The 27,129-nt window shown below is 39.1% G+C and overlaps 1 protein-coding gene across 3 annotated transcripts in view; it reads left to right on the top strand.

The window, feature by feature from the left end:
* The window catches only part of THSD7B (thrombospondin type 1 domain containing 7B), a 398,006-nt gene that overhangs the window by 238,953 nt on the left and 131,924 nt on the right, over window positions 1-27,129 (top strand). For all 3 annotated transcript variants that reach the window (XM_030486445.1, XM_030486444.1, XM_030486446.1), the window contains 4 exons: window positions 3,267-3,501; window positions 7,004-7,119; window positions 11,878-12,010; window positions 13,025-13,128. In XM_030486445.1, coding sequence (XP_030342305.1) covers window positions 3,267-3,501; window positions 7,004-7,119; window positions 11,878-12,010; window positions 13,025-13,128 — 588 coding nt within the window. The remainder of the gene's footprint in view (window positions 1-3,266; window positions 3,502-7,003; window positions 7,120-11,877; window positions 12,011-13,024; window positions 13,129-27,129) is intronic.

Below are 27,129 nucleotides of genomic sequence, written 5' to 3'. Positions count from 1 at the left end.
AATCTGAGTACTGCAGCAATGAGGAATAATACTTAATACCTTCTGTACTTCATGCCTAGTGACTAAAAAATCTTTGTGGGCTTGAGTTAATGCATGTGTCAGAGAAATTCTGTCACAATTCAAAATTATTTACTTCAGCTATGAATTATTATCTGTTGAGGGCCAGTCTGGGTGTAAATTAACTTCAGGAGAGCTGCATTCTATACTAACGAAATTGTTGCATGACACAAATTCGCACTCATCATGCGAGTGTCTTTATGTAGGAACATATTAGTACCAATTTAGAAAATAAGTGAGCTGTGAAAAATTAAGAAATAGAAAAGGACCTGTTTACTAATGCAGACCTAAAATGTATTGACCTTGTTGTTTTTCTATTGTAGTAAGTAAATAGCTCTTCATGAATATATATAATTTCCTCTGGATCTTCATGGACACATCATGTATCTGGATTTTTACAAATCAGCATTGGTGATACAATGATTTACACAAACTATTTCTTATTAGAAGTGTAGCCTTCTACAGTTACACGTATTGTAATTTGTTTATGTGTTGGTTTATCAGACAGGATTTGAAAAGTTTCCTGTCAAGTGCATAAAAATTCATAAAACATGAACAGGTCTGTCAGACTAAAGCCTTGTTGACACAACAGAAATTTCCAGTGTTATCAGAACTGTGTGCAGCTAATGCAGCAGGAAAACACTTGTAGTTGCAAATGTAGTCTTTGCATCTACAAGCTTTGTTATGTGCTATTTTGTAAATGATCATTAAAGCCACCTACTGTTTCTGGTCAATGTAAGTCCTTGATCTTGCAAACCCTTACTCACATGGAAAGTCTGTATTCACATAAACATCCTTATAAGCGCTTGCAAAGAAAATTGGGACCCTTCAGGATGAAAACTGCTACATAATTGTCAATGGAACGATAATAACTACTACTAAAAAAGTCTATGAGCTAGAGAATAATTAAAATGAAAAATACAGTTGGCTTCATGTTTTCCATAGAAGTAACAAAATGCATATAAGAGATGAACATGGAATATGAAAGTGAAGTGTTGAAGAAGTGAATTCTGGAAGTACATAAACTCAGTCATCTCCATCTGAAACACACTAAACTAAAAATTATGTGCTTCGAACTGAATAATTTAAAGTTTCTCAGGAAGGAATAATTAACTATTAAAATCGAATGCCCCAACTTTTTTTGTAAATCTTTATAAATGAGTATAGTGGTTTGCTATGCAGAGTCACACATTTGCATACAGATAAATAGTGGTTGATTTTACAGAGCTCTCTTACCTTTGCAAGTATTTCATTTGTCCTCTATGAACTGAGGCCATGGCTCTGCTGTCTGACAACTTCTGGATGCCATCTCACAGGCAGTGCAAACCCTCGGCTTGTTTTCTCCAAGCTGCTCACGAGCTCCTGGAGTATGATAACCAGGAGACTGTTGATGAAACTAGAGGGATTTGGTTTAAAACAGGTTTTCAAAGATATTTCTTTATGAGGTAAACTTCTGCAACTGTGGAGGTAGGCAGTCTCAGCAGGTTTAGAATGGATTAGGAAACTGATGAACATCAGGTCCATGAAGTCTGTAAATGGCTAATAGAATGGCTAGGCAGTAGCGTGCTGTCCTGTTGCCTTGTGCGAACATTATCAATGAACTCCAGAAAGAGGCCAGGCTCTTGTGCTTTATAGAAACAGCATCTCCTGCTTGCAGTTTTGCAGGCAGAATGCTAGGTTGGATGGATCATATGGCATTTCTTATTATCTTAAGGTAAAACTGCCTCATTATTACTCTCCATTGCTTAACAGAGCTTCCTTACCACTGATATTCATGAAAAAGCCACCCGAATTTTTCCCTGGGAAGCTCAAAATTTGAGTTAGATTTTTTATTTTTATTATTTTTATTTTTCTTCAAATGGACCAGGCATTTTGCCATTTGCTTGCTACTTCTTTGGGTTTTTTGTTTTTTGATTTTTTTCACATGTGCTTGAACACACAAGAGCAATAACTGGTCTGCATTTTTCCTGCTAAGTCAAAATCTTCAGGAAAGAAGTTACCTGCAACATTTTCTACTCCATCATCATGCTAAACATTTCTGAGACTGAACACTAGGTGGAACAGTCCATTTTCATGGGAAAAATGAATGTGACATGATTATCCAAATCATTGTGCTAAGAAATTTCTCTCTCTGTCTTTCTTTCCTTGGTGGTATTTATTGTGGCCATTTAGGGTCATACCTTATTTGAGAAGTCTCAGTCCCACAAGGCAATAGGTATCCCTTCGACGAGCAATATACCTTCATCTCTCATTGGTTTTAGTAGGGCATGAAGGTGCTCTGAATCTTGTGGTATCTGGCCCAAACACTACAGTTCTTTCAAAACCTGCAGCACTTCTGCTGTGTCACAAGTTGACAGATTCTTCCTCCTGTAAGCAAATGGCTTTGATTTTAGTAATTTTTACTTCTTTCTTCCTAAAATTACAATGCTTACTGTTAAATTTCACTGCATTGCTCCTTAGCTTTTGAGCTAAGAACACTGTCTACTTTTATGGGATAAATTCAAGGTTCTGGCTACAGTGGCAAAACTTCTGGGGAAGCTGTTCAAACTCCTGTACTTTGTGGATTTATTACCAGCTGTCAACAAAGTGTAGTAGCTTAGTAAAATCTTTGGACGCTAATTTGAATGATGCTGCTTAAGAAAAGTGAAGACTTCATACACAAAACCTCTTTCAAGTTTTCCCTCCCTTGGTTTTCTGATGTGGGTATCATTTGATGCATTCATCCATCAGTATGGTTCAGCACCCTCTACAGCTTGTCTCTTTAAGGCAATGTGCGAACAGAGTCCACATATTAGAAAGAGATGCTCCTCCTTGGGAAATTAGCAAGAAGACTGAACATAAAAATAATGCTTAACTTGTCTTTAAACGTAATTGCATGTTTGCTGAGTGATACTGGCATTTAAATGGAATTAACTTGGTTCTGTGTAGGAGTATCAATAAGGTTACTCAGAAATATGCTTTGCCTATTTCTGTTTCCATTATATGGCATACAATTTTATGCAAGGCTAGTTTAATGGGGAAACAATATTTTAGAAGGTTCTTATTGCAGCCGTAAAGGTCAACAGCTTTATTTAAACTTTATTTATTTATTTATTTTTAATTGGGGGGGGGGGGAAGATACTAAGCAAACCTAACGGTTTTGTTTATTTTTCTATGTCTTCCTTTTGCCACTTGCCATAAGATAAAATAGGGTGTTCTTTTTACTCCAGGTGGAAAAGCCTGTCCCCCTGACCGAGCCTTGCAGGAGCACCGTGCCTGTAATGATCACCCATGCGTGCATTTCTTCTGGGAAACTTCTCCCTGGAGCTCTTGCTCTGAAGATGTGCTGGTAACTGCACTCAATGCAACTATTAATTGGAGCAGAGAAGCCACTTGTGGAGTGGGCATACAGACAAGGAAAGTCTTCTGCATGAAGAGCAGTTCTGGCCAGGTCACACCCAAAAGGTATTTAAAAAGGGTTATTAGTGATTATTTGTAGTTATTTGTAGATTATTTGTAGTACAATGCATGACATAAGAAGGCATTTTTAGCAGGTCTATGGAATCCTTGCATAGCCTTGAAAATAATTTCATTTCAGGACTAATTCTCCAGCTACTACTCCATCACTACTATGAAAGGGATACAAATATCTAACAAAAATAAATAGCTAGCCCATTTTTAATTTTCTGTGTAAATCCAAGCAAAATGCATGCTGTTAGTGGTGTAGATTTGTTGCTGTAGCTCCTTTGTTATTCTAATTCACATTTTTCTGCAAATATTTTTCCTGAAGGACAGGTGTGAGGAAAATGTTAAGTACATCTGAATTTAATGTTTACCAACACATTATTAACAATGCTCTAATAAAATAGAAAAAGTAAACTGAGTTTGCATTAAATTTACACCACAGTAGGCAGAACCATGTGTGATCGATATCGTTCAGTTGATTTATATAGTTTCTATAATGTGATACCAACACAACAAAATTATGTATTCTACAGTACAAATATTCTGAATTTTGCTTTGCTTTACTAAGTGAGGAAAAAAAAGTAGGCAGATGTTTTCCCTAATATGAAAAAATCAAGACGTTGCTAATTATTTTTTGCACTGTTAATGAGTCTAGAGACTTACAACTGAGTTTCATTTCTTATTGTAGCTCTCAAAACAATCCTGTTTGTATAAGCAGACTGTGTTGATTTCAGTAAAGTTAATTAAAGTTCTTGAGGTTAATGAGATTAATTAAATAAAGGGAAAGAAATCTAATATTCATTTATACCTAGAATCCATTGATATGTTATAACTTTGCCTAATTAAACATATTGTTTATAGAGCTATATGATGTCTAAAATAGTTGTTTGCCCCCTCCATTTCTGAGATTGTGTAAGGGGAAATGAAACTGAATGGAGTAAGTAAATACTTTAGTGAAGTATATGAAGGGAAAACAGAGTTTCAGTGGTGGAGAAATCCTGCCAAAAGGAGAGGTTTGTGTACTGGGGACTTCAAAAAGGGTATCTCTTTGGCTTTGGTGTGGTAGCTTCAATGCTGTGATGTTCCTTGTGTAATGGAAGTAGCTGGATCAAGAAGGACTGCTGAGTCCTTATTAGAGCTTCTTCCTGAAATTGTTTTTGCAGAAAAATATTTCAACTTAGATAACAGAAATATGCCTCCTAGGATAATCATACTTAATGAGAAGACATGTCTCTTTGTATTTATTTTCTTTTAAATTATACCCTGAAGTATCTTATTACTATCCCAGTAACAAAATTGTGATGTTAAGGTTTAGTTTCTCTCCTAGAATGGTGTAATGGCCTATTCCTTTTTCAAATGGGATCATTTTGGGTTGCATGCATTACTAAGTAATTTTGAGTGATCTTTCTTCTAGAAATTAATAAAATATTAAAAAAGAGTAATTCCCTTTCTGATCCCCCAGTTGATGTGCAAGATCTGCCTGATCCTAGAAAATTTTTCAACCTCCACCCTTTGAGTTTGTATTTGTTATGTCTGAAAACTTTTTTAGAATGTGCATGACGTATTTTTAATTTAGGAGTTCAAAATGAATGAAAACCAAATCACAGTGCTCTTATACTGTGTTGTACAACTTTTTAAAGAACAATTGAGACCTCAATCAAAGATCACTTCAAGCTATTTTTGTGTTTCCTAGGGGTTGAAAGTAGAGGAATATTACATCAGTCCTTCCACACAGTTGGAAGTGGTTTGAAGGCCGTTGCATTTTGTGTTAAAACAGGACTGCTTTATAAACATAACTACATGCTTTTTTTGGTAGTGAATATATCTGTTTTCCTGCAGTAAGCTTCGTATTTTAGAATACCAAGGGTTGGAAAGGACCTTAAGATCATCTAGTTCCAGCCCCTCTGCCATGGGCAGGGACACCTCGCACTAAACCATGTGGCCCAAGGCTCTGTCCAGCCTGGCCTTGAACACCGCCAGGGATGGAGCATTCGCAACTTCCCTGGGCAACCCGTTCCAGTGCTTCACCACCCTCACTGTAAAGAACTTCCTCCTTATATCTAATCTAAACTTCCCCTGTTTAAGTTTGAACCCATTACCCCTTGTCCTACCACTACAGTCGTTAAGGAAGAGTCCCTCCCCAGCATCCTTATAGGCTCCCTTCAGGTACTGGAAGGCTGCTATGAGGTCTCCATGCAGCCTTGTCTTCTCCAGGCTGAACAGCCCCAACTCTCTCAGCCTGTCTTTGTATGGGAGATGCTCCAGCCCCCTCATCATCCTCGTGGCCCTCCTCTGGACTTGCTCCAGCAGCTCCATGTCCTTTTTATGTTGAGGACACCAGAACTGTGCACAGTACTCCAAATGAGGTCTCACAAGAGCAGAGTAGAGGGGCAGGATCACCTCTTTCGACCTGCTGGTCATGCTTCTTTTGATGCAGCCCAGGATACAGTTGGCTTTCAGGGCTGCAAGCGCACACTGCCAGCTCATGTTAAGCTTCTCGTCAACCAACACCCCCAAGTCCTTCTCCGCAGGGCTGCTCTGAATCTCTTCGCCCAGCCTGTAGCAGTGCCTGGGGTTGCCCCAACCCAGGTGTAGGACCTTGCACTTGGCTTGGTTAAGCTTCATAAGGTTGGCATCGGCCCACCTCACAAGCGTGTCAAGGTCCCTCTGGATGGCATCCCTTCCCTCCAGCGTATCAACTGAACCACACAACTTGGTGTCGTCAGCAAACTTGCTGAGGGTGCACTCAATCCCACTGTCCATGTCGCTGACAAAAATGTTGAACAGGACCGGTCCCGACACCAATCCCTGAGGGACACCACTCGTTACAGTTTTCCAACTGGACATCGAGCCGTTTACCACAACTCTTTGAGTGCGGCCATCGAGCCAGTTCTTTATCCACCGAGTGGTCCATATATCAAATTGATGTCTGTCCATTTTAGAGACAAGGATGTCATGCGGGACAGTGTCGAACGCTTTGCACAAGTCCAGGTAGATGACGTCAACTGCTCTGCCCCTGTCCATCAGTTCTGTGGCGCCATCGTAGAAGGCCACCAAATTGGTCAGGCAGGATTTCCCCTTAGTGAAGCCATGTTGGCTGTCACCAACCACCTCCTTGTTTTTCATGTGCCTTAGCATGTTTTCCAGGAGAATGTGCTCCAAGATTTTGCCAGGCACAGAGGTGAGGCTGACTGGTCTGTAGTTCCCCGGGAAATCATAGATAGACTAGCATCATAGATGGGGTAGCATAGATGTAGCCTGTAGTCATCAAGTCAAGCTCCTTTTTTTTTTTTTTTTTTCTTTTGTAGATCTTTGAAGTATACTAAATTCAGTTGGGTTACATGAGTGCAAAGGAGAGTTAAAATGAGGCTTGCCGTGACTGACCGGGAGTGTTATCTTTGGTATGGCGGTACCCTCACAGTCCTGTGAGAGACTTAGGAGGAAAACATTTCCTTGTAGTTTTAATTTTTTCTATATTTTATCTTTTGGTTTGGATCAATAGATGTCCAGAGTCCATCAGACCTGAAACTGTGCGGCCGTGTCTCCTCCTCTGCAAGAAAAACTGTGTTGTTACACCTTTCAGTGAGTGGACTCGCTGCCCAACAGCATGTCAACCTGGTAAGCCTTTAAGAAGTCAAAATTTTGGGAAAAAATGGAGAATTGGCCTAGAAATGTATGGTAGATGTTGTTCATGTCAGTCTAATAATTTTGGGGCTTTAATCTGAAGAGTTTTGGACTTGGGGTGTTGTTGACACTGATGTTGTTGAGGGGGTGGGATCCTTGCAGCAGATTTGGAGATACGAGTTCTCTTCAGCTGGAATAAATTCTTTCTGGGTTTCTGCCTTCAAAGTCCAAGTTCCCAAAGTTGTATGGCTATACACAGAATTCCTACATTATATGAAATTTATTTCTCTTGACCAACCTAGATGTACTTACAGGGTTGTGCAAATAACTCTTGCTCTTCGTGTTTTTTCAAGGACTCTATATTTCTTTGATTTAGTTAGTTAGCTTTTGGACACTAAGTGTTTAACAAAGTTTCTTTATAATGATCTAGTGTTGGTTTTTATGACAAATGTGTGTGTTTCATTAATTATTCAGATGAAAGCCTTCTCAGTAATCAGAATATTTCATTATTGTTGGTGGCTTCTTTGCCCTTCAAAGATTCTCAGTGGATGCTCTAACATAGTCCTTGTTAGATTTTATGGGAAAATGAGTTGCTTTCTACAACAGTGAATCCTGTTTTAATTAGCAATTTATTTTTAGACTTTAAATGAGCTGCCTATAAAGAAGTAGAATAAATTACCTGGTAAATGACTTTGTTTATTAAATAATAGTCTACAATTAAAATGAGAAGAAATTAATTATTTAACCTCCTTGGTAGCGTTATCACTTTAATATAATTCTAAATTAAAACTTCCTAGATGGGGGAGTTTGCTTTTTGCTAAATCTATTATTGATATGGCTGCATTGCAAGATTTACTTTTTTTTAGTTGCATTGCACAATTAAAACCTCAGCATGATAATGAAATTTCAGAACCACTATACATATGTGAGTTGTTAGGGGGTTTGGGTTTTTTTAACAGAAAAGTTGTGTTTAGTGAAAACAATATACAGATGGTGAATTACCAAGCATATCAAGCAGGAACAGGTATTGCCTGGCAGATTTAAAATTAAATGTGTACCGATGTAGGATCAGAACTTAGACAAACATGCAATCACTAAATCACTTTTACACAGAACTTTACCAGTTAAGCTGTTTGTAGTTTGTCTGAGAAAATGTGTCAAACTTTACTATCTAACAATAAAAAAGCTGACATTTTCCCTACATTTAAATGTCATCAGACAACCGTCTGTCTTTTGGCAAAGAATTATGTCATACCTCAGAAGTGTAGACAGCAGTGAACTTCGGGCAATAACAGATGGACAGACAGCATAATTAACAAAAGAAGTGTAATTGAATCCCAACACCTGTTGGTGAGGCAGGAACAGGGAGGTAGTTGCAAGTTATTGATTCTCTGCCATTTCAGATACTTACAGGTGACAACTGTCTACTGCAGTCTTCTATAATATATGTGTTTTAATAGGTCTTTGAGGATGAATCAAAACAAGAATTGAATGATCAATATGGAGGTTTCAGAATAGAACAGAATCATAGAATACCGGTTTGGAAAGGACCTCAAGGATCATGAAATGATCTGAATGAGCAGCATGTAGATTTTCCTTTCTTACCTGCTTTCCTAGCGGTGTAGGTTTCCTGGGGAACTAACTACTTTCAGCATGGGTGATGTGCTCTCTAGTCTGTCAGCATAAATTTAAGATGGGGAGATTAAAAAAAGAAAACACCTGATAATAAATACTATTTTTCATCTTCCTCCTGAAAATAGATGGCACCTATTAGTACCACTCCTCTTCCGGGCATTGGTTGTCCAGGGGGAAGGTTAGAAATTTCTGTTACTTTATTCTCTAAAAAACTTTATGTGAAATGTTAGTAGTAACTGTCTTATTTATTTCCCCATGCTTTAAATCAGATCTGAAATGGGATGGGTAAAAGTGGATAAAATGTGAGGCATACCATGATAAGGAATTCCAATGACCTCTACCTTGTCTCAGTTTCTGTAAAGGATATGGCACTTCCAGTTCTCAAAAACAATCAGTCAGTCAAAGTTAGACTTACCGCTTCAAAAGCTCTTATCTGCATAAAAATGCTGGAGACAGCTCTGATTTTGGTGACTGAAATCTTGGAAAATCTGTGTGCTCAGAGTCTAGTGTTGACCGAACTGCCTTTCCATGTGGTCAGGAGCAAAGAGTATGAAGCCGAATGTTTCCTGTATAAGCTTGGCCAGATATAGCACACTTTACAGTCGTGAACAAGGATTTTGTCCCTTGCCTGAGAATAGTGATGCACCTTTCTGAGTCTTGGGCAGGTACTGGGGAATCTGGGGTCAAATTCAGGGGAAGGAAAGATGAGACAGCAAGAGAGGAATGAGAAGAGTCATATATGTTTAAGGAGAGGAGACTGGACGTTGGTGGGACAGGGAGGTGTAAGTGGAAGCAGCAGTAAGGCACCCCCAGAATTCTCAAACAGCATTATCTGAGTTCATAGTCAAGAACATAGAAGTTAAGATGGTCTTGAGATCCTGAGGCTTGATTTTTATCAGGAGGACAAGCAGTCATAGTGATGCTTGAAATCAGCTGAAGTTTGGCTTTGAAAGGACAGTCCTACATAATGATAATACTCTGGAAAATCAGGCTATAGCAATTTTAAATGAGATATAAAAATTATGTTCATTAACATTTGTAAGGAATGCTGTAGAAAAACCAATGAGGAAATTCAATTTTGAAAATGGGGTTTGAGTAATGTGCAATAAATGTTGAGGATAATTTAGTTTCTTGAGGTGGAGAAAATTACTGTGGGAAGCTCATTTAGATTTGGTACTGATTAATAGGAAGGAAATGGCTAAGATTCTAATGGTGGTAGATAATTTGAATGGAAATCATCACAAAGTGATAGAGTTTGCAATTCTTAGTGGGAGGGAAGATGGCAGTATCAGCAAGCCATTTAAAAAATAAAAAAGATAGACTTTATCAAACAGAGAGAATCAGTAGCTACACCTGTTGGGAACGTGTTCTATGCAGACAGGATCATAGAAGACCTGGAAGCTACCAGGAAAATCTATATGAAGGGATGAAGCCTGTCTGGACTCTGCTTTCTATCCTGAAATTATTATAATAGCAGCACAGACGAACAAGGCATGTGTAGTTCTCTGTATGACTTGCATGTTCAAGCTTCAAACCATGAAGAGAACACATCATACACAGCTAGAGGAGCCCTTATTTATCTTTTCTCATTGTCAGAGTTGTTCAGAATCTTTTTTTCATTTTTGATTATCAGATTGTTTCACAAAAATTAGAAACAAGAAATTGAGAATGTAAATTAAGTGATAGGAGGGTATTAGATAACAAGAATTACATAAGTGGGTTAAAACTAAGGGGAAACGGAATGAAATGTCCATTGCTTTGTGAGAAACAGGGGAAACATGGGGAATATGCAATTGCTGCTGTTATTTCCTGTCTGCAGCCAGGAAAGGAATGGACAAAAGAAATTATTTTCATAAATTAGATGTTTCCATGTCAGTAGAGCTGTATGAATAGAGAAGGAAGTAATAAAGTAACGCCAAAGCATCTATTGACTATCTTCTGGGTAAGAAATTGATAAATCCTGAGGAACTAAAACTCAGTAATACCAAACCAAACCAACCAACCAACCAACACCCTCGGTCCTCCTCCCCCCCCCCAAAAAAAATCCCCAACAACCTCAAAGCGATCAGAGAAATTGTAGATTACTCATCCTAACTTCCTAACTTTATTCCACAGAAAAACACAAGAACAAGTTATTACTCAGTATATAAACATTTTGAGAATAAGATTCTAATAAACTGGCTGGTGTGGATTTATTGAGAACAAATCGTGCCCAATAAATTTAATCTCCTTTTTTTTTTTTTTTTTTTGACAACATAGCTTCTCTAATTAAGGGAAGTGGTAAATTTTTGACACATTAAACTTTTATCAGGAAGCTGAGGAACAGTGACTTCAATTAAATGACCATTAAATGGGTATTCAGCTGCTTCAAAAATTTCACAGTGGATATCACTGTGAAAAGAGTCTGTCGTCTTTACTGACTGCCATTGGATATTGATACACATAGATAAGATCCTGTGGGCCTTCTCTCGAGGCTGAAGAGTCCCAGATTTCCTGGTTTCTTCTTGTTTGTCAGATGCTCCAGTCCCTAAACAGTCTTTGTGGCAGTTCACTGGACTCGCTTCAGTGTGCCCATGTCCTCCTTCTGGGAAGCCCAGAACTGGATGCGGCACCCGCTTGTCTCACCAGTGCTGAGTGGAGGGAAAGGATCACCTCCCTCAATCTGCTAGTGGTGCTCTTCTTAACGTACAGGATTACTGGTAGCAGCCTGAGACCACCAGAATGTGTTTTCAGAAACAAAATCTTTCATTATGACAGGGGGTTTTTGTGTGTTTGTTTTGTTTTCTTTTTATTCTTTTTGCCCATTCAGGTGTTTAAGTATTTGTTAATACCCCTTCTCTTGTCTGATTTGATGATCTGGTAAATAGGCATTTTTTGATGCAACTTTTAGGCTGTTGATCTATCAACCTTCCAGGTGCTGTTCTGCTGAACTAGTGGTAATTTTAAAGCAAGTAATGGTAGCTTTTGATCCAACGTGCCATTCCTTCCAGAGTGCTCATAGTTTTAAAATATAAACAAAACACCAAGCATGTTTTTAGCCAAGACGGCTAGATCACTAACTCAGCATGCCAGCTGTGTTTAGAAGGCTTTTTTTTTTGTTTGTTTGGTTTTTTGCAGGCAATGCCACTGCAGTTAAGCAGTCCCGGTACAGGATTATTGTTCAGGATGCTGCCAATGGGGGACAGACATGCCCAGACACATTGTATGAGGAAAGAGAATGTGAAGATACTCCCATCTGTCCAGTGTATAGGTAAAAAGTCTTAGCTCGCTTCTCCAGAAATTACTCTTTTGCAATTGTCCTGCACAATTTTCACCAGAAAACAACATAATACTGGAAAATGCAGATGTATAAACAAATAATGTACCTTGCAAAATGTGTAAAAGTAGAGTTCAAATTGGAAACTTCAGTAGATCTGGCATTATCAGAATGAGCACCAACAGACACAGCTCCTAGAAAGGTAACCTCAGGGTTCGATGTGTTTAAGGAAGCTATTACTGGGAACTCCCCCTCAATGTATCTAAAAATCAATGTAAGCTATTTTGGGACCACAAGCGCTCAACTGCTTTAATCATAATTGTATGCTTATTGCAGAAACGCTTGTCTTTTCCCCTGATTCTCCTACTTCAGTGAATAATATGCATTTTAAAAAATTCTCGTTAGACAAATAGTACAATAGGGCAATTACTCACCACTCTGCATTAAAATTCTGTGACCCATCTGTTATACAATATTAGTAAATAGAAGAGCATCATATCTTTGCGTACACATCTCCAGCCTGCACATCCTATAGGATATGGTCGCAAAGCAGGGAGCTGAAGGTGGTGCCAAAGCAGGAGCTGCACCACTCAGCTCTGCCTGGCTCCGTACCACACAGTGCTGTGGAAAGATGCTTTCTCCTGTTCTTGACTGGCATGCATCCTAGTGCAGAAAGCAGACTGGGCACAACATGAGTTGTATTAGAACAGGCTTGCATGAGGACAGCCTGATTTCAAAGCCCACTGAAGATGTTTCTTGTATAGTTTATGTAACTTTGAACCATGCCCTACAAAATGAGAAAGGGAAGCACTGTTGGTGGATGAGATAGCTTTCTAGGTGGTGAACCTTGCATTTGAATTTCAGTTCACAATACTTATTTCAGGAGTAATTACCACTTTCTGACTCTATTTTTCCTTAAGTCTTTACAGTTTATCATCATTTGTAACTGAAGGTTTTGCCTGGACATGTTAACTTTTCCACTTACTCATTAACCTTTTCCTCTTTCAGGTGGAAGACTCACCGCTGGAGTCACTGTGTGCTGGTGCCACATGCAGTGAGACAGAGTGTGCTGGGACATAGTGAGGCATGTGGACATGGTTTGCAGTCAAGGGGTAAGCTTTCTCCATGCAGCCTCCAAATGTTTAAAGTGTTTGAGTGTTGCATTTAAGTAGGGTCTTTTCTCTTTTTTAGTAGCTAATTTGGAAACCAAGTGACTGATGCACTTAAAATATTTCGGAAAGTAGACCCATTGTATAATTTTGCTTCTGTGCTGGATGTTAAAGTACCAGTAACATGATAGTACGCTTAGAGTATAGAAGGGGATCTATGCTTGATAGTCAAATATCTTTATAGTAACCTGCTCTTCTGCCTAAAGATGAAGCACGTGGGCTTTAAAAGAACTATCTATATCCTCTATGAAGGAATCAATTTTTGGTGCTAAAACCAGAAAGGATAATTTCCACAGGATTTTAAATTTTACTAATAAGTTGCCTGAGGCCTGATTTTCATTAAGGCTATGGAAGAAGTTTATTGTGGGCAAAGGCTTTGGGCTCCTGCTCTTGGCGTAATGAAGCACTTGGAAAATACACCAATCCCGTTGTCTGAACATAAGTGTTGAGAAGAATTTCAATGTTCAGACTATGTCTGTAGTGGTTCCTGCAGATGACTGGAGATTTGGCTGTTATCAGTCTCCTGGGAAATCTAATGAAACCTTTAACAAAAGGTTATTTTTATTGGAAAAAAAAATTACTATACAGGTATGATAATTGAAGAAACTTGACATAATAATTTACTCCTGCACAAGGGTAGAAACTGTTCTTTAAAGATGAAGTGAATTTCTTATATAATCTGGAAACAAAGGAAAAGGAAAAAAAGCCCTGACAGTATGTGGGCTGTGTCTGAAAGAAAAAATGTGTTTTAAACTAACACTCAGAGGAGTAAATATCTTTAACTAGGTTTTGACCACAGGGTTTTCAAAGAGAGCTCTGTAAATTGAGGTGTCCAAAAATGTATTCCTCGATCTCTGTGTGAAGGGATGTTAATCTTAATGCTCCAGTAAGTGCATGAACTTTGTGTTAATCATACTCTGGTAGAGTTTGAAGTACAATAGAAGAGTATCACACTTATTTTTGCTCTGTAGAGAGTCCTCCAACAATTACATGGGCTGTGTGCTGTTCTGGGGTAATCATGGAAAAGGAATCTCATAGTCTGATGAGTTTAAGAAAAATTTTGTTCAAGTGCCACATGCACTTCTTGTCATTAAATGTGGTCTTTGTAACAACTTTGGTTTTCATAATTACATGTAGTGAGAGAACCAATCTGCTAGGTATTGTTGAGAATGAGTAGGGTTTCAGGAAAGTGAGTTCTCAGATGAGAACCCATGAAAGAAGATTTTCAAGATATTTCCTACGAACAAAAGGGAGTGATCTCCATGAAGAAGGCAGCTGAAACCAAGCTGCTAACTCTAACCATATTGCTTCTGAAAAACAAGCTGTTGGATTTTCAGCAATTCTTTATTTTATTTACAGAAGTGCCTAGAAGCTGCCATTCATACCTCACCTTGGTGCTACTTGAACTCTTCAAGAGCAGCTCGCATCTGTGAAGAGGTGCTGTGTCACTGTATTGTCAGGGACTAGCCATTTAGCCAAGGGTGGTGTTTGCTTACATGCCTTGCAGAGTCTCCTGAGCTGGTAAACCTCGAAACTGGAGGAGTTCTGATCCTCTCATTCTTGACCATGACGGGGGATTTTTGAAATAATATGTGAGGTGATGCTGGAGAAGTGTCTAATGGGAGAACAGTTCTCAGAGAAGATGGAGGCACACTCTTCCTAGAGGTCACAGTGAAACAGCAGAAGATAAAAGTCATAGGCTGTAGTGAGGGGAATTCCCACATTGCCCGAAGAGATTCCTTGGAGGTACTGAAAACTCAACTGAATAATGTGTTGAGGAGCCTTTTCTAACTTTGAGGTCCCACTTAGAGCAGGCATTGAATCTTCAGGGATCTATTCTGTTCTAAAATATATCGTATGATTCTGTGAGTCTTTTCAGGGGAAAGTGTGCCATCAGTGGAAGATTGCCAGGTGTTATAGATAGATGCTTTCCTGCAATATTCAGGCATCCTACAAATGAGTTTGGATTTGAGATATCACCACCACTCCACACAATAATTGGCTTGCATAATGTGTCAGTGTTTTTAGGCAGTAAGCGCTTGTACTCCAACGAGTATTTGTATGAATTTGCCCAGTTTCTGTTTTACCGTGTAACAGCAATTACCCTTTTACCACTGAAGATAATCAGTCTTGCTGTTCCTTAGAGCACCCATTTTTAGAAGTTTTTTTATTTTGCTGTCCATATCCTGACTGTCATATAAATAAGAAGATTTCAGTTTTCAGTGTCTGTCGTATCTAGACAATTATATAAGGACATTGGAGTTCATAATAAATTATTTCTAAAGAAAGAAAGTGTATGTTTATGAGTACCTATTTAGAATGATGACTGTGCTGAGGGAAAATTAAGTCTGAAATTACTTTCGAGCTCCGTTCTTTCTCTAGGCTAGCTTCTGAGATAGATACTTAGAGATCTTGTTCCATGAGTATTTTCACTGAAATTGCATGTAAACATTCTGTGTAACATGCAGAAGATATCAGAATTTGACTGTGAATAATAAGCAGAATAGCTGAAGAGATGACAGCTGTCTAAAGCTTCAGTTTTCATGGCTTTATCTTGGAATAATATTGCACTAATTACAATAGCCTTTCTTTTTTTATATCAGCTTCAGCAGACTAACTTACTCAGAAAACAGGCAGGTAACAGAAAAGTAGCATTTAAAACTAAGAAATATAGTTGTTATTTAAACTTCATTAAGGCATGATTCGCAAAAAGCCCCTGAGATAGGGCATTCGAGAGTAAAACCAGGTGCAGATGTTACTATTGCTTGACAGTTATATAGACAACATTTCTAACAGTAAATGAAGAGCTTTGCAACTTTTCTATTACTACATAGCTGTCATTTTCCTCGATGAGTGACTAATTTACTAGAAAGTGTTGAGACTGTGAGAAAAGGTCCTGCACCGGATTGGGGCAATCTCAAGCACAAATGCAGGCTGGGCAGAGACTGGGTTGGGAGCAGCCCTGAGGAGAAGGGCTTGAGGATGTTGATTGATGAGAAGCTCAACATGACCCAGGAGTGTGCGCTCACAGCCCAGAAAGCCAACTGTGTTGTGGGCTGCATCAAAAGAAGCGTGACGGGCAGGTTGAGGCAGGTGATTCTCCCCCTCTATTCCACTCTTGTGAGATCCCTCCTGCAGTACTGTGTCCAGTTCTGGGGTCCCAACATAAGGAGGACATGGACCTGTTGGAGTGAGTCCAGAGGAGGCTGGAGCACCTCTCTTACGAAGACAGGCTGAGAGACATGGGTTGTTCAGCCTGGAAAACAGAAGGCTCTGGGGAGGCCTTAGAGCAGCCTTCCAGTACTTAAAGGGGCTGACAAGAAAGATGGAGAGGGCCTTTTCATAGGGGCATGTAGGTATAGGACAAGGAGTAATGGCTTTAAACTGAGAGAAGATTTAGATTAGATGTTAGGAAGAAGCTCATTGCTGTGATGGTGGTGAGGCACTGGAATGGGTTACACAGAGAAGCTGTGGCTGCCCCATTCCTGGACATGTTCGAGGCCAAGCTGGATGGGGCTTTGAGTAACCTGCCTGTGGCAGGAGGGTTTGGAAGAGGATGGTCTTTAATGTCTCTTCCAACCCAAATCATTCTATGATTCTGTAAGAATTGCTTCGGCTTCAGATACTCCTGAGTGATTCTCTGATGTTTGTGATGGAAGATCCTTCAGAAATGACCTCTCCCCTCAGTGCTGGCTTGAACAGTAACCTTAGACATTTACATGTTTGTGGAAAAATGTGTTGCTCATTACAAGGGATTTTTATACTTTAATTAGTGGATGGAAAGCCTGTTTTAAGCAAGTATCTTTGAAGGCTGCTTCAAAAGCCATTGATAAAATAAGTAGACACGTATTAAACACCAGACTGATGTAATGAGATTCTGCTTTAATAACTAGTCTTGGAAATACACTGACAACATGGTTATGAAAAAAGTAGTTACTTTCCAAAAGCAAGGAGAAGCTGCAGCAATGGAACATGTCATGTCTTATTTCTCCTGCTCCTGCCACTTCTTAACTGTGATTTATCTGGGAGGTTTTGGCTGTATGTCTCCCCATTACCAAGACAGTAAGTCTATCTCAAAGCTGTAGCTCTCCATTGGAAGAATACAGAAATACTGGGACACAGAGCAGCAAATATTCTTAGAGAATAATTTGTTGATTTATGTGCAGGAAAACAACAGCAAACCCACCAATGCAGTAATGAGAAACTACTCCTCTGCTGTGGAGAAGCTCACTCTCCCTGACTCGCCTGAGGTCACGGGGTGGATCGATACTGGATAGACTCATTGGGCATCTCAGTGGCATATTTCGTTTGGTATGCTCTGCTATCAAACCACATATGATGTATTTCTTTCCTTCTTTAACTGGGTTGTAAGTTTACACCACGTGGACTTCGCTTAGATAGTTGGTGTTAAATATAATCCATTTCAGTTGAAAAGTTGATGTGTGAATTGACAGTGAAAAAGTAAAATGCAGGCAGCACCGGACTCAAGCAGTTGAAGATTCCTGCCTCCTTCATTGCAGGTTTCTGGCTCTTGCTCTGGAGCTCCCTGATAACTATAGGGATTTTGCAGACAAGACTGTTTCAGACTGAGACGCAGATTGAAAACTTATCTTTATGAGAACAAAAATTGTAACAAATTGCTATCGAAGTTTTCTGAGTGTGTCTAAATACAGTGATAGTTCCAGTAAAATCTTACATAAAATACAGGCAGAACTGTGATTACAAATATAATTTGTAATAAATTAGTGACTAAGTTTTGTTCCATACTAAGCAAGATGAAAGGATGAATTTTGTTATTGCCTGTTAACATTGCATCTACAAAAATATTTCAAACAGCCATCCTTTAGCTATATTATCTCCTGTATTATTAATCTGTAACGCAGTAATGGCCATATACAATACTTTTGTTTCTGATGAAATTATTTTATGGGAACCTGTTTATAATGAGATGTGCCATCAGAAAAGCATCAGTGTAACCATTTTGTTTTGCTCATGAGGTAGTCACCCAACAGTTCGTATTCCCAGTTTTGTAGGTAGTTAATGTAACTACTGATTAGCTAAATTAACAGATGCAGGATGCTTTTGCACAGAATTACCAGTTTCAGGAGGTACATATTAGAATTGTGTTATAATTTACAGGCTAGAGGCAATGTGATAACCCAAAGTTTACAATGCATACATTTATGATAGTAAACATAGTGAAGACACAGACTGTTTCAGTTAGATGGTGATATTTTACAGGCTGTGCTTTGTGGTGCAGTCCTGTGTATAAATCTGTCCAGCTGATAGAGGCTTACCTGTCAACAGTAGCTCCCTCCAATATTAACTTTGCCTGACAGGACAGTGGTACCTTGAGCCTTATTCTGAGTGATGCTGGGGGTTCATTAGGTTTGTTGGTGTTTTTTCTGATGGTACTAGTCAAGGGTTGCAGGGACACCATGGGACCACAGTGAGCTGAACCTGAGTGTTCCCAGCTAGTGTCATGGTCTGGAAGACACCTGCCTGGCAGCTGGTGGCACTGGTATCAAATAGTTGAGGGAAAAATAATTGCCAGGGTAAGGACAGGAGCTGAGTCTTGTTTGTGGTACATTTGAAAAGAGAGTTTGTGAATCCCTAGGATGGGGATTGAATTTTAGGGAGGTTGTCTTTCCAGGATGGAGAGCCTCAGTCTGTTTGTCAGCCATGTCTGCCCAGGGCTTTGCCAACACTTTATCAATGTAGCAGCTTTACATCATATTGCAAATTCATAAAGTATGTGTTATCTGTATTGTTTTTTGTCCCTGACAATGCAATTTGTAGCTTATAAACACATGGAGAGTAATGAGGTGGTAAGAAACAACCAAACCGGAATTGATTTACTATTGTTTGTTCTTGATAATCTGGTTTCTTTGACAAGGCAATGGGCTGGCGGTTAGGCAATAAGGTAGGCAGAAAGCAGCACAGATAACTCTCTTGACTTTAGGAGAACATTGAGTCCAGTCCCATATGACAGTCTCCTGTATGCAATAAGAAAGTATGACCTAGAGAAATGCAGGTTGAGGTGATTGTGCAACTTGTTGAAAATCACGTTCAAAGCTCTGTTATCAGTTATTTGCTGTCAACCAGGAAGGCCAATTCAGATGGCTTCCTGCAGGGCACACATACTCTTGACTCTTTCAGTATTTTTCACTTACCAGTGTATGTAATGAAACAGAGTGCATCTATAACACATCTGGGTAATTGCAAATTGTAAGTACTTTGAACGGTATGCAAAAAATACACATTAGATAAATTTGAGCATACTCTGACATCAGAAGAGTGAAATATTCATGAAATTATAAAATGGGCGGCACTCAGACAGTGTAGAAAGATGGGGAGTGGTACTGTATGGGTAAGTCTGGAATTACACGTGTGAGTAGCCTTATACTGTTGTAAAAGAAAGCTCATCATAAAATCACGTATTTTACATATTCCATCTGATCTCCAAGTTCCTGAAATTTATTCTTCTGATTCATAAAATAGAATATTTGTAACATATTTAAATATTTTTAATCCTCCCTTTTATTTTGTTCCATAGTACTTTTGCCGCTGTACATAATGACAAACAATTAAGGTAAAATAAAAACATAAAAAATTTCTCTTGAGTAATTACAATTCTTGGTTTGCCAATAGATTCAAAATTTCATTAACAGAAATAAATTAGGTATGTAGGAGTTTAAGATCTGGCAAATATTAGTAAATTACTTAATTTCTTTTGAACTTAATGAAACTTTACCTTTGATTTTACATTTAAAACTTATCTTCATTCTTGGTGAACTACATATATCTGCGCATGGAATTTGAGAGATTTTTCACTACAATATGGATGATTTATTACATGAGTCTGGATTGTCTGTATCTAATTTCTATCAGTTTAACTATAGGCTTTAAATTAAATTTTTAAAATTTTGATTTAAAATTTTAATTTTAAAATAAACTTTTTAAATATAGATTAATTTTTTAAATTTTTTATTTTTAAAAAATTAAATCTTTAAATTATTTCCCAAAGCCTGGGTCCTGGGTTTAATTGTGGATTTGATAGTAGATTAGCTTCATGCAAAAATATGTGACAGCATTTCACATAGGGGAAAACAAGGAATATTAAGGAGTAGGAGACAAGAATACAATACTAATGTCATGTGTGCATGATGCATGTATGCATTCTTAGCCTTTCCTGCAGTAGTGGAATAAGGAAGATATCATCTCCCAGACAGACTCTTAGTGGGATTTATTTCAGGTTTGGAACATTAGAATTGAATGGGAGCAGGAGGAGAGGGGAAGGCACAGATGAGACTATGTGAGATATGATGGATCAATCTCTCTGAGCATTTTGTGGCTGCCTTTGAGATTCCTGCAGTTTGATTTATGAGAAATAAAATCACCTGCTTGTATAGAAATCATCCTGGGATGATTTTTAAAACCTGGCAGCATAGCTGAGTTGTATATGTAAATGTGTGCATTGTTGTTCTGGAGTCTGCATCTGGGTACTGGTTTGGGGAATGGAAATTCATCCTTGTATTGTATTACATCCTACTGATCTCCAGGTAATGTGTTGCTGTAGACCAATTTTTCTTTCCTTGGGTCTTAGTTGATAGGACAAGGGGAAGAAAGATTGATACTGGTTTTCTAGTGACAGGTTGTTCACAAAAGAGTGATGGTGGACTACCCTCCCTTTTTCATGGGAGATGTCAGCAGTCATCACAAGGCACTTAAAACAGTGCTACTATATTTCAGTCTGGGTCTGGCCCAGCTTCCACCTCAAGCTATAGGTGCTGTGAGAGTATTTCATAGGCAGTAGGAGAACTGACGTGACATTACTTTATAGACGCTAACTAATAGCAAGAGAGACTCCAACTCATTTCTGTCACTGTAGCCTTATGCCAGCAACGTAATAATTGAAGAGACTCTTAGAGAATTTGTCCTGACAGCAATCTACAGTGCATCATTTTATCAAAAGGCAACTCAGTAATCTGTAGACTTTCCGTAAAATAAAGATGATGAAGTCTGCGTCAGATAAATTACATATATTAGATTTCCTTCAAAAACAGGATGGTATATTCCACTCTGTAGAAGGAAATAAGCAGGCTTTCTAGCTTAACTATGTACTGTTTCTATCTTATAAACAAAACAAACATCAGCATCTGAGTACCACACACAACATTTGTTTTCTGGGGAAAAAAAAGTCTTGATCAAGTAGAAAAGTCTTTTGAAGTCAGAAGGTATGAACACTGAAGATGTATACTACACGCATGTACCAATAGAGGGATTGTTAAAAGATCAAAATAATGAGAAGTAAAGCAGAGGAACATCAAAGCTTTCCAGGCTGTGTATTTTTGCCTTGATTAGGAAGAAGGGGGGAAAGAAGGTTTTAGATCAATAGGAAATGGCCCAATCACCTCAAAGTCAAAGACAGCACCATCCAAATGTGTACAATTTACAGGAATTGCTAGAGCATCTCAGTCATAAAAGTCCCAAATGATCTGACAGTACTCACACCATATTTAACAGGTACAGAGAGATGTCAAGGTCATCTTATCTGAAGGAAACTCCTTTTTAAATGTAAGGGTAGATAGATTTTCATTTTGTCTTTCATCCTTCTGATTAAGTTCAGCTCTCTTTGGTTCTCCTAAGATTTCTTTCATCTAGTGTGTAGTCTGTATGATCTAAGCAACTATCGTTGGTGAAAGTCGTTTTTGGGATCCTTTTTTAAATGATGGATTGTCATTAAACAGAGTATAGTAGATGAAAGAGGCCCAAGAAGAACCAAACTGTGCTGAGACTTACTCAGGAGGATGAAAGACATAATGAGAGACATAATGAAGAGCAATCTCTCCCTCAAACTGGAGACGGGCCCTTCCAATTATGACTTAGTTTTAGCACCAGCTTTCAGTGATTTAAATTGCTGGTTATGAACAGTTGATTCAGACTTTTCATGCAAATCTTAAGAAATATTCATTATATGAACAGTAGGCCTGGGTGGTCATGCTTTATGGTTTGTGCAGAGGATGTTATGAACTATGGAGGTAGCTGATCTCCCCAGTAACAAGCAATAGGACAAGAAGTAACTGCCTCAAATTGCGCCAGGGAAGGTTTAGGCTGGATATTGGGAAGAATTTCTTCGCCAAAAGGGTGATCAGACATTGGAACAGGCTGCCCAGGGAAGTGGTGGAATCACCATCCCTGGAAGTGTTCAAAAACCGTGTAGACGAGGCCCTTAGTGACATGGTTTAGTGGCGGACTTGGAAGTCCTGGGGTAAGGGTTGATTTAATGATCATAAAGGTCTTTTTCAACCTAGTTGTTTCTGTGATTCTGTAGCAGAAATCTTTTCCGTGGCCATGGGTAGGTTGTAAATAGACCTGATCATACAGGTCTATTTACAGGTGTGCTCTTTATCAGAAATGCAGGAGCCATTTCTCCTAAAACTGTGTTTTGTTGACTTAGAACCCGAAATATGAGGGTTTATAATCCTTAATATTTTATATGAGCTTATGTAACTGTCACTGTAACTACCTATAATAATATCTGATTTTTTTTAATGTTCTTCCTAATCTTTTGGCCTCTGTCAGTGTCTGTGTACCTCTCCTGCAGAGAATAAACTACTTTAGTTTCTTGTTGATTCTCAATGTAATTGAATCATCTTTGTTCATGAGACATTTGAGTCCCATTTGGTCTCCTTTTTTGTTTGCTATTTTATATAAAACTTTCTTGTCCCTTGTTCACCTCTCCATGTTGCAGGCAGTCCTGTTCAGTACTGATTTAGATCTACTTTTGCTTTTATAAAATTTTAATTTCCTCCTTGTCACGGTTGTGCTGTTTACAACTCCAAAGATAATTCATGCCAAAGCCGCTGTGGTTCATAGGGAAATTGTTAAAAAATTCATCTGAGCTGAGCAGGATAAGATCCAGGTTCTCTGGAAAATGGCCTTAGGGAGGACTTTTCTTCAAATAGACACTATAAAATGGGAAACCTTGAAGCATGACCAAAAAAGTAAGCAAGTTTATTGAAAACCTTTTGTATTATTAGTTGTCAGGAAAACACTAGAGCTGTTATTCTCCCAGTCTTTACTAGAATAACCTCTTCCTTGTCCATAATGATCTCAGTCAAGTGGAATATAAGCTTGTGAGAAATTCCAGTCATTAACTGGAAGGATAAAGACTGGTTGTTTATTCTTACGGTACAATAGTATCAAAGGGGCTTAGTGTGATATTTATTTTACCTAGGTGAAGAAATGTACAGTTCTAGGTTGAAATGCTGGTCCTGATTAAATCTATGAAATATTAAAGTACTGTCAGTTGTTTGAATACACCACCCCCACCCCACCCCCCATAAAAACCCCACCAAAACCCCCCAAAAAACCCCAAAAACAACCAACACAAAACCCAAACAAACCAAAATGAACAAACAAACGAAGAAACAAAAAAAAAAAAACAAAAACACCAACCCCCCCTCCAACAAAGAAACAAAACCAAATATTGATAAAAGAAAAAGGGAAATGTTGAGGGGAATGCAGAGTTTGATTTATAGCAGGTATTGTTCATTGTCAGGCTGCAAAGGTTTGGACTGCCTGGGAAATTTCCTTCAAAGAAGCTTGCTAAAAGTTGTGGTTTGCATTTTCCCTTATTCTGCACTAGTTAGAAAGCACTTCTTATTGGAAATTATTGAGTCAGGTTTCTTTGAATAATTAAGCACTAATACTCAACATGAATATTAGCATCTTAAATGGAAGACCTTATCAGTGTCGCTTATTATAAATCTTCAGGCACAAGATTTGTTAAATGTGATGTGCCACAAAGGTGCAAAAGGAATCCTGATGTCATGTTCATGGAATCTGAATTTGTGTATTAATGTTTCTCCAATAGCTTTATGTCTGTGGTGGAGGTTTTAGAGATGAGTTTTTAATTTCAAAATAAATGAATAACCTTGGCTGAAACTATCTTTTGAATTTCCCAGCATCTTTCTTGCAAATGGGTGCACTAAAGTGACAGTAGAGTAACTGGAAGTGATGGGGATACTTATGAAGCGCTTGCACTTGCAAGAATACATCAGGTAACTGTGAACTGATCAATATTACATTTGCTTTATGTGACAAATGGTGCTTTTTTCTGTTGGCACCATTTCTAAATATGTTCAGAAGTATTAAAAATACTGAGTAGTGTTTAGCACTTTCTAAAGCAGTCTGATGATTGCAGCAGTAATACTTCTGAGCATTTTTCCTGTTGGAAACACCCCTTTTCCCCTTTCGTTAACAGTATTGTCATTGATTTGCTTCTCAAAAGACTTGGGAGAAGATTCCGTCTTTTTTATATTATAATAAATCAAGAGAAACTTCATCCAAAAAATTGGAATTTCAGTGGAATAAAATTACTGCACGAGAAAAAGCCATCTCTATACTTTGATGGCAATAGATAATAATGAAAAAAATGTCTCTTTCTAACAAAGATTTTTCTAAAGTCAGTTTTTTTCCTGGCAGCTGCTGGTTTTGCCTAGTGCGTGCATCATTTATTAAAGGATTGCTGATATTAGCTTCGTGAAATAAAAAAAATTTGGAGTAATATATTCTGATATTTGACAGTTTTCCTGAAGAAGGGTATTTTGTAATGTCGAATTTGGATCTTGGATGTGAAGCCTTGTAGCAAATGTTTCTTTTTATGGCTTTTCTGGTCAATTCGGATCAGTACTATTGTTCCTTCTTGACAGTTCACTGAAGTTTCAGTCCTGCAATCATGTATTTGTTTTCTTTGATATGTGCCCCAAGGTGATTGATTGAAATTTCTTCAAGTTCTCTCTCTTCTACTGTCTTTTGGATATTAACTTTCTGTGTCTTTGTGTTTATCCTGGTCTTTGTGTAGGCAAAGGAAACGCTTGAACTAGTGGTACGCAGTATGAGGGAATCTAACTGGCCTATTAAAATGTAATAGGCTTGTCAAAGGCCATCTACTTCAGCATTTGTTTAATTCAGGGTGAAGTAGATCAGCACATCCTCAGGGGATGTATAACGTGAGAGGGCAGCACTCCGAACCATTGCTGTGTGATAGGAATATATGGGCTTCCACAGCCTCTGCCCTTGCTGCCCACGAGCCTTTGCTGCTGGCTTATTTTATTCCTTATGCTCTGGGAGGGCATCTTAATAATAGGTATTTATTAATGATATGTGAGAAAATTAAGCAGATATTGATCAGCAGAACTGAGCAGCTATGTGCAGACATGAACTCGAGAGAGTTTGAGGCATTTAGCTCTTCTGTTGCATTTTAAACCCCCAGAGCATGTGGTGTGGTCATGGCAGTTTTCATTTGGAGCACATTGGGGAATTTGGTGGGCAAATCAGACACACCAAGTTTGTGAGAAGTTGCTATGAGCAGCAGTGCTTTTTCAGTATCACTTTGACATGATTGGTTAGCGGAGCACTGTCGTGGTTTGAGCCCAGCCGGTAACTCGGAACCACGCAGCCGCTCGCTCACTCCCCCCATTCTTCCTCCCCCCCGATCCCAGAGGGATGGGGAGGAGAATCAAAAGAATGTAACTCCCACGGGTTGAGATGAGAGCAGTCCCATAACTAAGGTATAATACAAAACCACTACTGCTACCACCAATAACAATAATGAGAAGGGAAATAACAAGGGGAGAGGGTACAATTGCTCACCACCCACCGACCAATACCCAGCCCGACCCGAGCAGTGATCTGGGCCTTCCGGGTAAGTCCCCCCGGTTTATATACTGGGCATGACGTGCCATGGTATGGAATACCCCTTTGGCCAGTTTGGGTCAGGTGTCCTGTCTCTGCTTCCTCCCGGCTTCCCCTCCTCCCTGGCAAAGCATGAGACTGAGAAAGTCCTTGGTCGGAGTAAACATTACTTAGCAACAACTAAAAACATTGGTGTTATCAGCATTGTTCCCAGGCTGAAAGTTAAAAAACACAGCACTGCACCAGCTACTAAGAAGGAGAAAAATGACTGCTATAGCTGAACCCAGGACAGTATCCACCCCTTATTCCATACTATTCACGTCATGCTCAGATCCCACATCTCTCAACACACCATTGCCCCTGTCCCGTATATACACATATGTATACACCCACACACAAAGAGAAAGATATCATTCCCTAGTCCGTGGACCAATCCCTATAAAATTGCTGAATTCATCTAGTCCATGATGTCAGGCTCCATCTCTTGTAATAGTCTTTCAGGGCAGGAGGGACGGTGTGTAGTGTCAGGTTTTTGCCTGCTGATTATACCGCCAAACTCGTCTGGTCACTGCTGAGCTTGTCTGGTTTCCTCAAAATTCATTCTTTGTTGAGGTGATGATTGGAGGGAAGTCAGGGTCAGTTGCTGGTGACCTGACAATATCTGGCTGGTGGGCTATAAAGGTCTTATAGAGCAGGCAACAGCATACAATTGAGTTCATTGGCTGTTTTCCCCCAAAATCAAATCCCCTTGAGGTACACATCGGACTTCCCCATCTTCCCGCATTACCCACCAAGTATATCCAGGTCTCTGAGTACAAACAACCCCACGAGTGGGTTTGCCTTTACCTGAAGCAGGAATAACCCAGACTGTCTTCCCCAACAAATGCTTTATGTGCACCACAGGAACTTTATCCCCCTCTACAGTACGTAAAAGTTCTGATTGGGATGGGCCAGCCCTGTTGGCAGATCCCCTACTGTTGACCAACCAGGTGGCTTTTGGTAAATGTGTATCCCAGTGTTTGAAAGTCCCACCACCCATTGCTCTCAGTGTAGTTTTTAACAGCCCATTGTACCGTTCGATTTTCCCAGAGGCTGGTGCATGGTAGGGGATGTGATATACCCACTCAATGCCATGCTCTTTGGCCCAAGTGTCTATGAGGTTGTTCCGGAAATGAGTCCTACTGTCTGACTCAATTCTCTGTGGGGTGCCGTGTCACCACAAAACTTGTTTCTCAAGGCCCA

The sequence above is a fragment of the Strigops habroptila genome, chromosome 5 (assembly GCF_004027225.2).
Source record: "Strigops habroptila isolate Jane chromosome 5, bStrHab1.2.pri, whole genome shotgun sequence".
In the NCBI taxonomy this organism is placed as follows: domain Eukaryota; kingdom Metazoa; phylum Chordata; class Aves; order Psittaciformes; family Psittacidae; genus Strigops; species Strigops habroptila.
Note: the sequence above shows the minus strand (reverse complement) of the source record. Positions and strands in the feature narration are given on the sequence as shown.